We start from the raw sequence: 16,038 nt of genomic DNA, 5'->3' as shown, positions 1-16,038 counted from the left end.
GGATGCAGGCGGGAGCTCAGGGTTAGTAAATCAACAACACGCATGAAATCAGCTGTCTTTACTTAGAAACACACACCAAACAAGCTCAAGTATTGATTGGCTGATGAAACTGTTGTGGCCAGAGGCTGGCAGAACTCTGACCCTGTGCTTCCCTTGGGGCCACGACTCACTAGCTGCTAATTCGTCTTCCACAGCAACTTTATAGGATGTTCCTACTTCCAATAAATAGACCAACTACATTTTCTTTTTTAAGATTTTTTTTTTTTTGACTCTGACCATTTTTAAAGTCTTTACTGAATTTGTTACAATGTTGTTTCTGTTTTAGGTTTTGGTTTTTGGCTCCGAGGTAGGCAGGATCTTAGCTTCCGAGGTATGTGGGATCTTAGCTTCTTACATGTGTGCTAAGGGTTACTTCAGTCGTGTCCAACTCTGTGATCCCATGAACTGTAGCCTCCCAGGCTTCTCTGGCCATAGGATTCTGCAGGCAAGAATACTGGAGAGGATTGCCATGCCCTCCTTCAGGGGATCGTCTCGACCCAGCAATCGAACACGCGTCTCATGTGACATTGGCAGGTGGGTTCTTTACCTCTAGTACCCCCTGGGAAGCCGCTTTAGTTCCCTGACTAGGGATGAAACCTGCACCCCCTGCATTGGAAGATGAAGTCCTAAACACAGGACTACCAGGGAAGTCCCAAGAACCAACTAGATTATTAGGTAGACTAACAGAAGAAGAGGTGTATATTGCACCTGCATAATTAGAACAGATTTTAGGTGGTTTGTTCTTGTTTTTAAGAAATCTCTGCACACACACAGCACACCCCTTAGCACACAGCTGTGAATTCAAGGAGGAACCCAGACCTGGATAAAAAGGGTCTTGTTTTCTCAGGATCCAGGGTGGGAGGGCTGTGTGTGAGAGGCCAAGTGTGAGCAGGAGAAGCCGCACAGGCGAGCTGGAAACATTGGTGCCCATTGCCTTCATCCGCCATCCTCCATCTATCCCCGGGTCCGCTCTGCAGAACCAGGCTGGGCCACTTGCTGTGGCACGTGTGACCCACAGTTTTGGCCAATAGGTGAGGTCGGCAAACCGGAGAGGAAGTTGTAAAGGCCTGAGATGTAAGTTGACATGAACTAGGTGTTGTCTCTGAGTGACGTGAGCTTGTGTTGGGTGTGATTGGCAGGACTTTCCTGAGCTGAGGGTCCCTTCAATGGATGCCCCAAGGGAGGGTCACAGCTCTCCCCAACCCTCGCTGCAGTGGGGGGATTCCAGAACCCAAGACTGTGTCACCTTATGTGGCAAGCAGGGAAATAAGGTTCCTTAAAGAGCAGACTGTAAGAGAGGGGGTGATCCCCAGGAGGGGCCAGCCCTGCTGGCTCTTGGATCTGAGCCCAGTGAGATGCAGGTGGATTTCTGATCTCCAACCCACAAGGTGATACATTTATGTTGTTTTCAACCACAAGTTGGTGGTCTTTTCAAGGTCACCATACTCCAACTGTCCAAAAAGGCCTTTGTTGTGGAATGATCCTTTTTAGTAGTTATCGAAGCTGCTGGAAACTGATAGGGCGCTGTCATCTTGGCCTTGAATGGTACCCAAGGGCTCTGCAATAAGGCCTTTGTAAGAAGTTGCAGGCTTCCCTGATGGCTCAGCGGGTGAAGAATCTGCCTGCGATGCAGGAGACATGGGAGATGAGGGTTTGATCCCTGAGTTGGGAAGATCCCTTTGAGGAGGAAATGGCAACCCACTCCAGTATTCTTGCCCGGAGAATCCCACGGACAGAGGAGCCTGGCAGGCTGCAATCCAAAGGGTCACAACAGAGTTGGACGTGACTGAATGATTAAGTACACGAGAAACTGCAGGAGGACCCGGAGATGTGCCGGGTGAATAAGTGTCTTGCTGGGGTAGGGCGTGGGAATGGCTCTCTATTATGCTGTGAGTGGGGAGGGGGATGGTGCATTAGTGTAAGGCTCCCAGAGGCCAAGCTACTGAGAAGTATGAAAGCCTTAAAGCCGGGGGTGTCCTGACTGTGGTGGGTCTCCCTGAAACGCCTTCTGGGCCGTAGTTGGACGGGCAGACCAGTCACATACCTGGCACAGGGCAGGGCACCTGCTTGAAGGAGCCTGGCTCTGTCTGTTCCCAGGCCTTGAGGTTTGCAGGGACGGGGTCCAGAGGAGACTCCTGCACGTGCGGTTTTCCTTTGTCAAAGCAAACCTACCTCCCCTCCTGGATGCACACAGACGCCATGATGGGCCTCCCTGGTGCTGGAGTCACAGGCTCTTTGTAGCTTCTGAGCTGCACTTTTTGTCTTTCCCAAGGTTTTTACAAGTATGTATCATTTTTGTAATCACCAAGATACAAGGGAGGTAATTCTGTCTTAAGGAAATGCAGCCAAACCTGGTAGCTGTGGGGCTGGGGGACCACTTGGGCGCCTGTTTGCTTGTGAAGCAGGGGTACGAGCTCTCACTCGGGGGGCAGCCGTGGGATCACAGGGGACCATGTGTGCAGAGAGGGGCGCTGTCCCTGGCACACGGACCCTCCCCTGGGGAAGGGAGATGAGAGTCTCCCCTGTATACCAGGGAGAGCGTGGGGGACGCAGAGCCGCCACAGAGAAGCTGCCTGGGGGCCCCGTCCTCCTGGCGTAGGGAGCTCCCGCTGGTCGGCGCTGCAGCCAGGGCTGGGCGAGGTGGGCGCTCAGCCTGGCCGGCCCACGATTCTGCTGACTGGGCGGCCTGCCTCCTGAGCTCGCGCTTTCCAGACAAATCCCTCTAATGCCTCCATTCTGCCCCGGCGTATATAGGCAGGGCCCGCATCCCAGTTCCTCAGTGCGCTGCCCACAGGCCCTGCTCTGACCATCTCCTCGCCCCGGCTGCCCGCAGAGCCGCTGCCCGCCATGGATATCGCCATTCAGCACCCCTGGTTCAAACGCGCCCTGGGCCCCTTCTACCCCAGCCGGCTGTTCGACCAGTTCTTCGGCGAGGGCCTCTTCGAGTACGACCTGCTGCCCTTCCTGTCCTCCACCATCAGCCCCTATTACCGCCAGTCCCTCTTCCGCACCGTGCTGGACTCCGGCATCTCTGAGGTGAGACTGCGGGCAGCTGCTTCCTGCTGCGGCCGTGGGGCGGGCCGGATAGGAGAGAGGGGCTTCTGAGGGCCAGCGGGGGCACCCTTGCTCCAACTGCTCCCATCGTGTCTCGTGAAGCAGGTGGTAAGGGCCGCGGGGCCACTGTCCCTTCCTGCCCGATCTCGTCCCCCCTGGACTCAGAGGCTGGGCAGGCCATCCCCTCAGCAGAGCCTCCATGCCTCTGGGGTGGTGGGAAGAGGAGCCCACCCACTGTTTATGCGTCCTGCCCTCAACTCATGAGCTGTATGTGGTGGGTGAGGTCCCCACTGCCATCCGGGGTCCCCGAGAACAGCGCCACTGGGGCATGGGCGCTGGAAGGCCGAGCTTCATGCTCCGAGGCTGTGCGTGCCCTCCAGCCGGATACCTGACGTGGGCTGTGCTGCCCGAGGTCGGGTCGGAGGCCTCCCGTCTGAAGCCGTCTGTGGCCAGAGCTGCAGAGTTTGCCCAGCTACCCAAGGCCAGGCCCCCGAGGGCAGCAAGGAGGCCCACAGGCTTTCCCTCTGCAGGGTCCAGCTCTCTGGGGGTGCTGGGTCTCACCACTGCCTAAAACACAGAGACCTGCCCAGAGCTGGTGCAAGGCTGACCACTCCGAGGAGTGAAGGGGGAGTGTGTGAGGAGCTGGGTGGTCTGTGCAGACCACTGGGAACATCTGTCCATGTGCAGAGACAGGGCCCCAGGCTGTTGATGGAGAGGCGGGCAGGGCCCAAGTATTTGATCTCATCGGCCCTCTGAACAAACCATAACCAGTCCACAACCATAACTGGATAGTTAACCAACCCATAACCAGCCAAAAAGCCAGCAACTAAGACATAACCAACCCTACAACCTTAACCCACCAATCTATAACAGGCTACTCAACCCCTCACCAGTCAGGCGGACAGCAGACCTCCGAGGTTCTGGTTGTCGGCTGAGTGTCCACCCGCTCCTGAGTCCCGGGTGCCCCTGTCTCTGGGCATTCGGAGGGAGCGATCAGAGCCCTGATGGTACTTTCTGTTCCAATAACTCGGGACCGAACCCCGGCCACCCAGCTCCGGCTGCTCCAGCCAGTCCCTGTCCCTGAGCCGCAGCTCTGCAGGACCCACACGGGTGCTTGGTTTCAGGTCCGATCCGACCGGGACAAGTTTGTCATCTTCCTGGACGTGAAGCACTTCTCTCCCGAGGACCTGACGGTGAAGGTGCAGGAGGACTTCGTGGAGATCCATGGCAAGCACAATGAGCGGCAGGTGAGCCGGGGGCTGGCTGCAGCCTCGGCCGAGAGGCAGGACCACGCTCCAGACCCTGGCCAACCCCGGGGACCTCCGCAGGCTGGGGCAGTGTGGCCAGTCCCCACTGGGGCACTGCTTGGTGTCCCTGGCTCTGTACAAACCCCTGGGTGACGGGGTAGGGTTATGAAAGACCCTGGGAGACGCTGCACTGAGGGGCGAGCTCCTAGCCAGGCAGGCTTTCACACCTGTCTCACTCAGGGGGAAAGTGCAGCCAACAACTCCCGTTGGAGCCCTGCTGCCCATCATCTCAGGGGCAGGGGTACAGCCTGACTCAGCGAGGACCCCAGCCAGCCAGGACAGGTCGGAGACCAGGGCTTCTCCAGTGGTGGGGGAGCTGGACTTGGGGGACAGACCCCATCCATCTGCTGTCCTCCCCTCCTGGGGCCCCAGAGAAAAGCCCGGACACTCCCCCGGTGCTCCGAGTCTTTCCACCTGGAGGTGGGGGGAGTCAGGCCAGGGCCTCAGGAGATGGGAATGTCCAGGTGTGGCTTTCTGGTTAGGTGGACGGCAGGCACCTGAGCCCAAATGGTCTTGGGGCCACAGGTGAAGGGGAAGCTGGACTTGAGGGCGGGGCCAGGGCAGGACCGTTCGTGAGATGTTGGAATGAAATTAGCGAGAAGAGCAAAGGGCCCTGGGTGGGCCCAGATCTCATGCAGGGAGGCAGGGAGGTCCAGGGCCCTGGACACGGCCCAGCACCTGCCGCCCACTGCCTGGAGGAGCATCGTGGGTTTGACCTTGTGCGGCCTGGGCCTCCTCCACGGGGGCTGGGGGCTGCCGGCAGCTGCAGCGCCTCTGACCGCACCCTCCCCGTCCCCAGGATGACCATGGCTACATCTCCCGCGAGTTCCACCGCCGCTACCGCCTGCCTTCCAACGTGGACCAGTCTGCACTCTCCTGCTCCCTGTCCGCGGACGGCATGCTGACCTTCTCTGGCCCCAAGGTCCCATCTGGCGTGGACGCCGGCCACAGCGAGCGGGCCATCCCCGTGTCCCGGGAGGAGAAGCCCAGCTCTGCGCCCTCGTCCTAAGCTCGGCCTCGGCCTCGGCTGCCACCCGCTGCGGCCCCCACACCCATCCATCTGGGGAACCCTAGAAAGTGGGGGCATCCATCTCCCTCTGCTTTCCCCCCTTTCCAGTTCCTTTTCCTCTTCTCCGAGGGCTTGAGGGTTTGAGAGAGTAGCCAGGAGGACCCAGGGCCCCAGCCTGTGGTGCAGAGACCTCAGAGTGACCCGGATCCCAACATCAGCTCCTTGGTGGAAGTGACCGCCATCACAGCTTCTGCCCCGGAGGTCAGAGAGCACCCGTCTCTGAGCCATCTCTGGGTGGCCTCTGGTCTCCAGGCCCAGCCGGTGGTCCTGGCCCTTGGTGGCAGGCACTCTCGTGAGGTCCGTCTGGTGGGGGCTCCCCTGCGCCTGGCCTCTCAAACCCCCTTCCCTCAACCCTCCTCTCTGTAGCGCCGCTCTCGGGGCATCTGGTCACCCCTGAGAAGGCAGCCCGTGGCAGTCAATAAAGAGCAGGTGACACAAGCAACTTGCGGTGTGGTGGCTGTGTGATCTGTCTGGGGCTGGGGGGCGGGGGTGTTGGGGGGCAATGGAGAAGGCGAGGGGGACTTGTTGTTGGGTTGGGAGGTGACGGGAGAGGGGAGGCAGGGTCTACCTGTCCCTGTTCAACCCAGCCACCTCTGAGTGACCAGGTTACATCCCCGGCTCCCAGACCAGTGCCCCCCTCGACCTCAGCTGTGCAGAAAGGCGGGGTCTCCTCCCAAGGTTGGAAGGAGGTGGGGAGGGGGACGTGGGAGGGAGAGCAGCTGAGGTCCCCTCTCTAACCTGCGTGCAAACTGGTTTGCCACGTGGGGCCTCATCATCCCGCCCAGGCTCCCTTGGGGTTTTGCTCCCTAAGGGAGGAGGGCAGGCTGTCAGAAGTGTCTGCTCGCCTAGGCACCACGCCCTGGGCGTCTGTGTGGGAGGTGCCCCTTCACTCTGCCACTCCCTTCTTGGAGCAGTCATGGGGCCCTCGGGGGGCTTCTGGTGACCAGGGCTGAATGTCCCTCACCCAGAGGGGTGGCTTTCTCCCTGTCTGCCCAGACTCCCCTGAGACAGGAGGAGACTAGGAGGCCAGCGGCCTCCACTGGGGAGCTCGCAGGGGGCTCAGCCAGGGGTCCTGCCGGCAGCATGGTGACCATGGAGAGGGCGGTGGGGCTAGACGTGGCTTCTGGGAGCAGAAAGCAGGCAGATGCCCGGGTTGGAGGCAACCCTGTCCTGGGGAGTGGAGGCTGGGGGCCCTGAGCAGCCTGATGGGGTCAGTGGGCTGGTCCTTGGGGCAGTGTCCATATTCTTCCTCCTGGAGAAATGACACCAAGAGGAGAGGACACTTGGGAGAACTTCCAGAAGTGACCCCAGCTCAACACAGGGAAACAGCTGCTGTTACGGGGGTTTTTAGTGGAAAGCAGTGGAACACACACACACACACACACACACACACACACACACACGTCCTTGTAGCCTGGGGTTTCTCTAGGTCTGGCCCCCGTCTACAGAAGGGTCCTCCCTCTGTGGGAGTTTCTCTAGACTCCTTCCCACCCCTACCTGTCCTGTTCCTTCCAATAGGAAGCCCCCTGCCACCATCCTGCCATTTCACCCACATCCGTGGAGAAGGGGGCACCTTGTGTAACTGGCATAAATGGCCACCGCACTTGGGGTCTGGGGAGGGTCTCTTTGGAAGTGGCGGGTATTTAGGAAAATCAGAGTCTCTGAAGTGGCCTGCTCCTCTCGGGTCCCCCCAGAAGGCGCCTCCCTTTGTGCACACTCTCCTCTCACTGCTTGGGCCTGGGGGGCCTGGGTCTGTGGGTCTGGCTGCAGCCAGGATGGAATTGTTACTGAAGGCCGCTGCTCTTCTGTTCACTGTGTTTCCTTCCCAGCCTGGTCACGGGCTGAGCTGTGAGCCCCCAGTCTCCATCCTGAAGTCCTCATGCCAGCATCTCAGAAGGTGATTATTCCGGAGACATCCTTGTCATTCAGCTGCTCAGTCGTGTCCGACTCTTTGCCGCCCTATGGACTATAGCCTGCCAGGGTCCTCTCCATGGGGATTCTCCAGGCAAGAATACTGGAGTGGGTTGCCATTTCCTCCTCCAGGGGATCTTCCCAACCCAGGGATTGAACCTGGATCTCTTATGTCTCTTGCGTTGGCAGGCGGATTCTTTACCACTAGTGCCACCTGGGAAGCCCATTTTGGAGACGAGGGTCTTTGAAAGGGTGATGAAGTTAAAATGACTCCTAGCCCTGCAGGACTGGTGTCCTTATAAGAAGAGGAGGTTTGAACACAGACATACATGCAGAAGGACAACCACTTGGGAACACAGGGAGGAGCCGGCTGGCTGGCTGGCTATGTGCCCAGGAGGGAGGCCCTAGAGGACACAGCCTTGAGCTCAGGTTTCCAGCCTCCAGGACTGTGAGAAAATGAACTTCTGATGCTTAGGCCTCTGTGTCTGTGATATTTGTCTGCTCCCCTCTTCAGGCTCATGTCCGTCTACCTGATGCAGGCCTGGCGCACATCACCTGTGTGGGTGCCAGGCCCCCACCTGCCCTGGGGAACCTCTGGTCACATCTCTCCTGGGGGACACCTCTCTCCTGGGGAGGGGGGACTCCCCGGCAGTCCTGGGCCACCAAACCTGGCCCTCTACTCTCTAGGACACGTGGCTGTCCCCACGACCAGAACCACCGGACCAGAATCGACCAGAAGGTGGAATTGGTCAGCATCCCCCAAAACTGCCGGCCTGTGGGACCCACCAGAGGCCCAGGCCCCACCCCAGACCCAGCAAACGAGACTGTGGGGCTGGAGTCGGGAGTCTGTGTGCCTGATGACTCCAGTGGTACTGACGACCAGGTGAATCTGGGGATGCTTTAGGAAAGTGACCATGTCCCTGGGCAGGGTGAGTGTGGGGGAAGGCAGTCCCGTGAGGATCTGCCTCCTCCTTCAGGCCTCATTCTACATCTCTGTGGGGAGGGGGGCAGCATCTCAACCCGGCAAACACCAGCTTGAATGTGGTTACGAGGTTCTGGAGCAAGAACAATCCTGTTCCTGAGTGGGGTCTCATTTTCATCCTGAGTGGCGAGATCATCACTATTGTCATAACATCATCACTGTCATCAGCAGGAGTGGCAGCAAGAGCACTGATTGAGCACCTACTGTGTGCCAGACACCGTGCCAACCGCACTGGCAGCTGGCAGCCCCCAGGTAGCCCAGCCACCTGTAATGGGCTCCACTGTTATGGGGAAACCCAGGCTTGGACGCTGAGTCACTTGCCTGACATTCCCCATTGGTGAGGGCCTTGTCAGGACCCACCCCATCTGCTTGACCTCAAAGGCAGGACTCTGAACCCCTACTTGATGGGTATTATTATACAGCATCGCCCCTAACCTGTAAGTCAGCGGCTCTGAGGAAGCCAGCCTGGTTGTTCTGCAGGCAACTCATTGTGTGACCACAGACAGGTTTATCAAGCCCTCTGAGTATCACCAGTTTACCAGGGTGGTGGACAAGATGCTCCTGGGATGTCTAGTTCCCAGATGACACCTGCCACTCCAAGTTTTACCACCAGATGGCAGCAGAGGCTTTGCCTTGGCTGCTGAGACACGCCGGAAGGAGGCACGGAGCTTGTCACAAAGGTCACCTTCATGGGTCCAGACCTCGGGAAGCAGCCGCAACACACATCCGCAGAGGCCCTCGCTTGTGTGGGCAGGGCTGGCTGTGTAGAGAGCTCTGAGAGGCCCCCATCCTGACTCAGGGAGCCAGGGTCCAGCAGAGGACTCCAGAACAGACACAGAAAGCCCCACAGGGACCCAGGGGTATTTCTCTGTAATAAGCAGTTTTTGCCTTATTATTATTTTTTTTGCAAAATCATTTGAAAAAGTGGAAATCACTGCCTTGGCAGACCAGCACCGCGCTGGGGGTTCCCGCAGCCCTGGCGGGATCTCCTCCCACACAGAATGACGAGGTATGTCAGCCCGCCCCAGCCACCTGTCTCCCCGCCCCCACAGCCGCTGCTGGGGAGACTCGCAGAGCAGTGTCTGTCCTCCCATGTCCCAGGAGGGCACGCGGACTCCGCGGGCAGCCCCAGAGCCTGGCACAAGTGTCCGGGTCATGGGCTCAGAGGGCCTGCCAGCCAGATGCTGCGGGTGGCTGCTGGGGAGCGGGCTGAGACCCAGAGGCTTATGCACATGTGTCAGAGCGGCATTTGAAAGTGGAAAAGCTGCCATGGGACCTGGGATCCGAGGGTCGATGCTTGGACCTGCGTCCCCACGGGCAGGCACCTGCTGCAACAGGGAGGGGAGTAGGGGTCCTGGAAGGGGATTCCGACTCAGGTCGCAGCCAGCTGAGCAGTGGCCTGGATGCAGGCTGCAGCCCCCACTTGGCCCATGTCAGGGCCAACTCCCTGGCTGCTGTGGTCACTGGGCAAGGTGCTCTGATGCGGGGTTTCCTCCAAGATCCCAGGCCAAGGGTTGAATTTGCAGGGGTGGGGGAGGCGGGCAGCCCCATGCCTATGTGTGCAGGCTGCTGTCAGAAAAACAGAGCCGAGTAGAAGACACGCACGTGCACACACACACACAGCAAGTCCCATACACGTGCAGACACACACAGGCACGCAAGCACATGTGTGCACACCATACAACACACGGAGCAACAAATGCACATGTGTGCACACCTGCACATCCATGCACACAGAGAACACACACACACACACCTGCTCTGGGCTCTATTTTCTGCTTCTCATTGACTTCCCTCTGTGTCTGATTTGTACTTGAACTTGAAGGCATAGTCACACAAAGATGTTTCCTGCCAGCTTCTCCACCTCGAGGGGAAACCTCCTGTGTGTGTGTCGGTCAGCAGATCCGTCACATCACTTCTAGGGAGGCCCAGTGTTCTTTGTGTTGCTGGAAGCACCTGCTGACCCGCTGCTGCTAGAGACTAGCGAGAGAGGGTGGGGCAGTGTGCTCAAGGGCACCCCAAGGTCATGGGGATGGAGTGTGAGGAGCAGGGTGGCTCCGTCTTCCCTGGGACTGTCCGGTCCCCAGAGCCCAGCTTTTCTGCACAGCCTTCCCCCCTCCCCCAACCAAGAGCCAGAAATCAATACAAAAAAGATCTGGCTCAAAATTGTGGCTTTCAAAGGCGTCTTCAGAGACTTGCTGCAGGTAAGGCTGGGGGATGGGTTTGCAGATTGCTGCGTATGGAGGGGTTGGCGCTCTGGGCTCGAGCAAAGGAGACCCTTCAGACCTGGGGGCTGAATAGGAGATGAGACACCCACGCTCTGTCTGCAGGAACTTGGAGGCCCTGTGCTGGCCCAGGGGCGCTGGGATGAGGGTGAAAGGGGCAGTTCCTGGAGGCGCTGGAAATCAGTTTCCTCCTGCCGGCTGGTAATAGCGATGTGGGGTTCTCCCGTGCTGGTCTATGCTGAGAGCTCACCCCCGGCTCCCTGTGGGGACTCACCAGGGGCTGTTGCAGCTGCTTCTGCTTGTCTCCTGTGAAAAACCGAGCTAAACCAGGGGTCTGAGGACATGTGGGCTCCGAGGGGTTGAGTCCCAGCCATCTCCTCCCAAGCCACATCCTGACTGTCTTTACCGCCGGTTCCCTTGGCTGTTGGAGAGCTTGTTTCCTGGGAAGGACAGCTCATGTCCTGCTCAGCTGTCCAGGTCTCCAGGGCTGCTGAAGCAACTAACCATGAACCAGACTGCTTCAAGCAATGGACATGTGTTTGGCGGCCAGAGTGGTCAGGTCATCGGTCCTGAGGAGGCTTGAGGGGGTTCCTTCCTGCTCTTCCGGCTCCTGGTGCTGCCAGCCCCCCTGGCAGAGGCCACATCTGCTCCCTGCCCCCAGCTCTGCCTCCTCCAGGGTCATGGGGCCTCCCTGGCTCATGGCCATGTCCCCCTGCTCCCCTCACCCTTTCTCTGCCTCCTCCACAGTCATGGGGCCCCCTTCCTGCTGTGTCTCTGCTCTTCTTTTAATGACACTGGTCACTGGATTTGATATCCACCCGGGTAATCCAGATTGAACCTGGGTCATGGCAGTGAAAGTCTGGGATCCTGACCACTAGGCAACCAGCGCATTCCAGAATTACCTTCACTCCATCTGAAAAGACCGTTTTTCCAAATAAGGTTGCATTTGCAGGATCCTGGGTTTAGAACTGAGGCAGCTCTTTGGGGGCCCCTGTTCCACCCAGGCCAGGACTGACCGCCTGAGTCACACCCACTCCCTCGCTTGTTGGCACTCTCCTCTTGGCCCTGGAAGGAAGCCTCTGAGGTCAGCAGGACAGACACCAGCCCATTTTAAAGAAGAGGAAACTGAGGCCTAGAAATGTACAGCCGGCGGTAGGCGACCTGGGGCACGGGGAGCCCCGGCACAACCACTGGCTGGGTTAACCCAAGTGGATGTTCCTACCCATGAAGTGAAGGGCAGGTCCCTCAGGCCCCTTTGTGAGTAAATTCTGTGATGCCTTGACTTCGTGGTAAGTGACAGTGAGTGATCTGTGAAGAGTTTGATGACCACCCCCCACCCTGTCCCACCCAGGCCAGGCCGCCCCGTAGTCTCTATCATAGCAGCCATGCTACTGCTTTAAGATCTGGGTTTGGATACATCTGTCTGAGGTTCCTCGCCACACCCCCCGGCCCCCAGAGCCCAGCCTGCATCCTAACACTTGGAGGCCTGGGTTCCTGTTTAGGCGTTGCTATGGCAACCCTCTTTTGCCCACCCATGGATGACCTGAAGACTGGCGTCAATGATTCACCTATTAGCAGACTCATGGGGCAGCCGCTGACCCGGGCCCAGGCGCTGCCGCCCACGGGGCCCCAAACATTCCTTCCCGGAACCAGGAGATGCTGGCGCCACTCAGGGAACATGGGATCAAGTCCCCGCCCCACCAGCAAGACGGTCCTGGAGCCTTGCCCAGGGACGTGTCCCCCGCGGCCCTGTGCACTGGGGAGGGGGTGGGCAAGGGAAGGCCAGGGGGCCTCTGGGTCCCCACCACCCCCCAGGGGCACTCCCAGGCGGCTTTCTGAATCAGCTCCACCCTCCGTCTGTCCTCCCAGAGAGGAGAGTTGGGCCGTGCGTGCTGGCGGCTCCCCCGTCCCACTTGTGCTGAGAGCGAAGGAGAGGGGAGCAGCGGGGTGTGGTTTCTGTGTTTCTGTGAGCGTCCGTGAGGCCTGAGGTCAAGGGGAGGGGGGGTAGTGTCCATGTGACAGACTCAGTGCCCCAGACACCACCCCGCTCCCCGCATCGTGAGGACTCACACGTTTCGGGGTTGGCATGTTTTGGGGTGAATCTGCTGGGGGATGGTGGTAACTGTGGGTCTCAGGAAGCTGGCTGGGACCTGTCCTGGGAGGGCAGGGACTCACCACCGTGACCTCATGGACAGGGGAAGCGTTGTCTCTGCCCCTGGCCTGGCCACTCAGCCGGCCCCATGAGCCTTCACTGTGCCCGACAGTCAGGGGGACCTGTGGAGTGTTGTCTGGACACGGAGGGGTCTTGGGGGGGGCAGCAGGGTGGAAAGGATGGGAAGGGGGTGCCCAAGGCCCCCCTTTTGTGAGGGTATGGGGCCTGCCCTTGTCCTTCCCCTGCCCTGCCGGGCAGCACTCTCTCAGCTCCAGGCCCCCTGACTGCACTGGCCCCCACTCCTGAGTTGGGGTGTCGTGGGTGATGGAGTTGGGGTGGGGGAGGGGAGCTGGGGGCGACCCTGGGTGAGTCCACGGGTGACTGGTGACTTCCCTCCTGCACTCGGAACATGGGGGAGCCGGGGACACGAGGTCACGCCCCCCTACCTCCTTGTGGGAGCCCCCACTGGGCTCTCAGTGTCCACTTCCTGAGGTCGCCCGGAGCCCCCCCTCGCTCCCTGAGCTTCAGGCCGGCCCTCCCTCCACCCACACTGGGCATCTCCATACCCGCCCTCCTCTGGCTAACTAAAGGAGATTTAGGGCAAGCGGATACTCTCAGGCCCCTGAACTCAGAGAGAGAGAGGATTTCCCATCCGGAAAACAAGGAGATGCAAGTCCTTAGTCAAAGCCAGCCTCCTCCGCAGCCAATTCAATTCAGGGCTGGTGGGCGGCAGCGAGGTGGGCATCAGTCCTCGGGTGTGGCCGGAACTTGGCCCACACGCCTGACCGTGGGACTGAAGGACGGGAGACCCCACCCCGCAGGGTGCAGCCCAACTGCCTCCCCCCACCGCAGTGGAGCAGGGACCCGACCTCTCCTCCGGGGAGTCCAGGGGAGGGGACGGGAGAGCCGGGCACCAAGGTGGTAAGAGAGCAGCTCGGGCCCAGGTGGTTTGTGGGGGCGGCTCACCTGTCCTGAGCCCCGCCCTCCACGTGCAGCGCAGGGGCTGTGGCCACCGAGCCGTGGGCATGAGTGGCCTGGGGCAACGTCCAGCCGCCGTGTCCACACAATCCCGTGGCCGCTTCCTGCTTCTGTCTTGGTGTCACACCGCTTGAGCCTGACTTGGACCAGCGGCCACATGGAGAGGCCCCCCAGGGCAAGCCTTGACAGGGTGGGGGGCAGACCTGCCCGCTCCCCGTTTGGGGGCCGCCCCCAGGGATGCCCATATGCAGAGCCTGTGTTCCTGGGTCCGACCACTGCTGAGGGCGCTGCATCCGTGACTGCGTGGCTCCTTGCTGCCCCGGGTTTGCCCTTTGGAATTTAAGCTGCCTAATCCTCCATCCGGACCCTGCTTTCTAGAGCAGCACTTGGCCGGCCAGGCTAGGCCTTGCCCCCGGGAATGAGGGTCTGCACTGCACACTCGCGGGTGGGGTGCTGCCCGGCCCTTGGGACGCTCCCCAGGGTCGATGCCGAGGTGGACCGCACTTTAGCAGTGAGGCGGCTCCGAGTGTGGCCTGCGGTGTTAGGGCTGCAGGTGGTCCTCCCTGGTCCACAGCCCCCGGTGGCCCAGGGCCTGCATTCTGACCAGAGAGCGGGGAAGAAGATGAGGGACATCTATGGGTCCGCTCCTGGTCACTCCCCTGGTTTGGTAGGGCTTTGTGGGCTCTTCCCCTGGGGGGCCTACCCCCTCCGAGTGGCCCAGCTCATTCAGGCCGGCTCTTTTCTCCTCTGAACTTGGGCAGCTGGAAGACTGCAGCCCCGGACTGGCAGAGAAATCCCCGTGGCCCCTCCCAGTGTGGGCGGCGGGAGGGGGTCTGACGGCGGAGCGGGAAGTGGCCCCCCAAACCAGCCAGCTGGGAAAGCCCCGACTGAGAAAGAGCTGGGGGTTCACCCAGAAACTCCTCTGCCCACCCTCCCCCATCCCAGAGGGGGTCCCCAGAGGGAAGCCGTCGGAAAGATTGGGTTCTTGTGGCCCCTGTGGAGTACATGGCGATACTGCGGCCCCCACATTTCCTGCCTGGACACCCCACCCACTATGGCTTCTCCTTCCTCCCCCGGCCCCTCTGGGGGGCTCTGTTCCTGGTTGGTGGGGAGTGGGGGAGGGGAAACAGAGCCCCTCAGCCAGCAGCTGACACAGAGGCCCCTCAGGGGACTGTGGGTGGTTAGATGCTGGGTCAGCCTGAGCTATTAGCCCTTGTAGGGGGAGAGCTGAGTCCCTGTCTCTAGGGCCAGCAGGTCTGGGTGGAGCCTGGAGCTTTGGGCTGCTTGCCTCAGCTTCTGAATCTGTCAAATGGAATGCTGACACTGACTTCGTGGGCCGGCCCAGCACCCAGGGGCCACCCAGCGGCCAGAGCAAACCCCACCAGCCAAGGAAGTTCCTTCACAATGCTTGCTGGAAACTCATGGCTCACACCTGGGCACCCACGTAGCCCCTTGAGGTGACCCTTGCTCTCCAAACCAGCCCTGCACACCCTCACTATTGGAACTCAGATCCACACAGGCGTCGAGATCTGAGCACAGAGCCAAGCCCTGGAAGAGGCCCTGGAACAAGGCAAACACAGGGAGACTGTTGTTCGAGGAGCCGTCGAATCCTGCTGGACGTGGGAGGCCCAGCGCCCCCTGAGGAGGAAGAAAGCCTGTCCTTGGACCCGCAAGGTCCCCACTTCCTTCCTGTCCCAGGCTTGGTCCAGTCACACTCTGCCCCAGCCACGCTGCCCCTTGTAGACTTCTGCCCCGGGACACTGGCATGCTCTGCCCCTCTGGTGGGGGGGCCCTTGTGCATGGCTCCCTCCCTCCCAGCCCAAGCTCCTTGGCTGGACCACCTTCCCTGAGCGCCCCATCTAGGCAGCACCCTTCCTACCCCTTCAAGCACCCCGTACTTTGATGGCTCAGAGTTCCCCTCTTCAAAGGACCTGAGCCCCATGAGCATAGCAGTGGGCCTATCTGCTTCACTGCCACATCTCTGGGGCTTCAGGCAGATTGCTGCACGCAGGTGCCCTGTAAGTGCTGGGAACAAATGAATGAACGAACAGACAAACGAATGAACGCGGTGATGGTCAGAGGTGGAAGGTGACAGAGTCAGAGGCCCAGCAAGTCCTGGAAATTCCCACGGGAAGGACAGCCCTGCCAGCCTCCCTTCACCTCAATGCGAGAACCTCCTCCCAGCTCCGTGGTCTCAACCCTGGCTGATTCTCAATACTCGGGGAGCTTTTAAAACCACTGATCCTGGCCGCCCTTCTGCCTCCTCATTTGGACATATTCCAGCTGGGCCTCCACAGGTATGTAAAAAACCCTCAGATGGT

At 59.9% G+C, this 16,038-nt stretch overlaps 1 protein-coding gene across 1 annotated transcript; it reads left to right on the top strand.

Annotated features, from left to right (window-relative positions):
* Nucleotides 1-321: 321 nt before the first annotated feature.
* CRYAA (crystallin alpha A) lies at nt 322-5,909 on the top strand. Its single transcript, XM_043874907.1, has 4 exons — nt 322-573; nt 2,873-3,075; nt 4,218-4,340; nt 5,200-5,909. Exons 2-4 carry the CDS (start codon nt 2,887-2,889, stop codon nt 5,407-5,409), a joined length of 522 nt encoding a protein of 173 aa, XP_043730842.1. The 5' UTR covers nt 322-573; nt 2,873-2,886; the 3' UTR covers nt 5,410-5,909.
* Nucleotides 5,910-16,038: the final 10,129 nt, after the last annotated feature.

The sequence above is a fragment of the Cervus elaphus genome, chromosome 19 (assembly GCF_910594005.1).
Source record: "Cervus elaphus chromosome 19, mCerEla1.1, whole genome shotgun sequence".
Lineage (NCBI taxonomy): Eukaryota > Metazoa > Chordata > Mammalia > Artiodactyla > Cervidae > Cervus > Cervus elaphus.
Note: the sequence above shows the minus strand (reverse complement) of the source record. Positions and strands in the feature narration are given on the sequence as shown.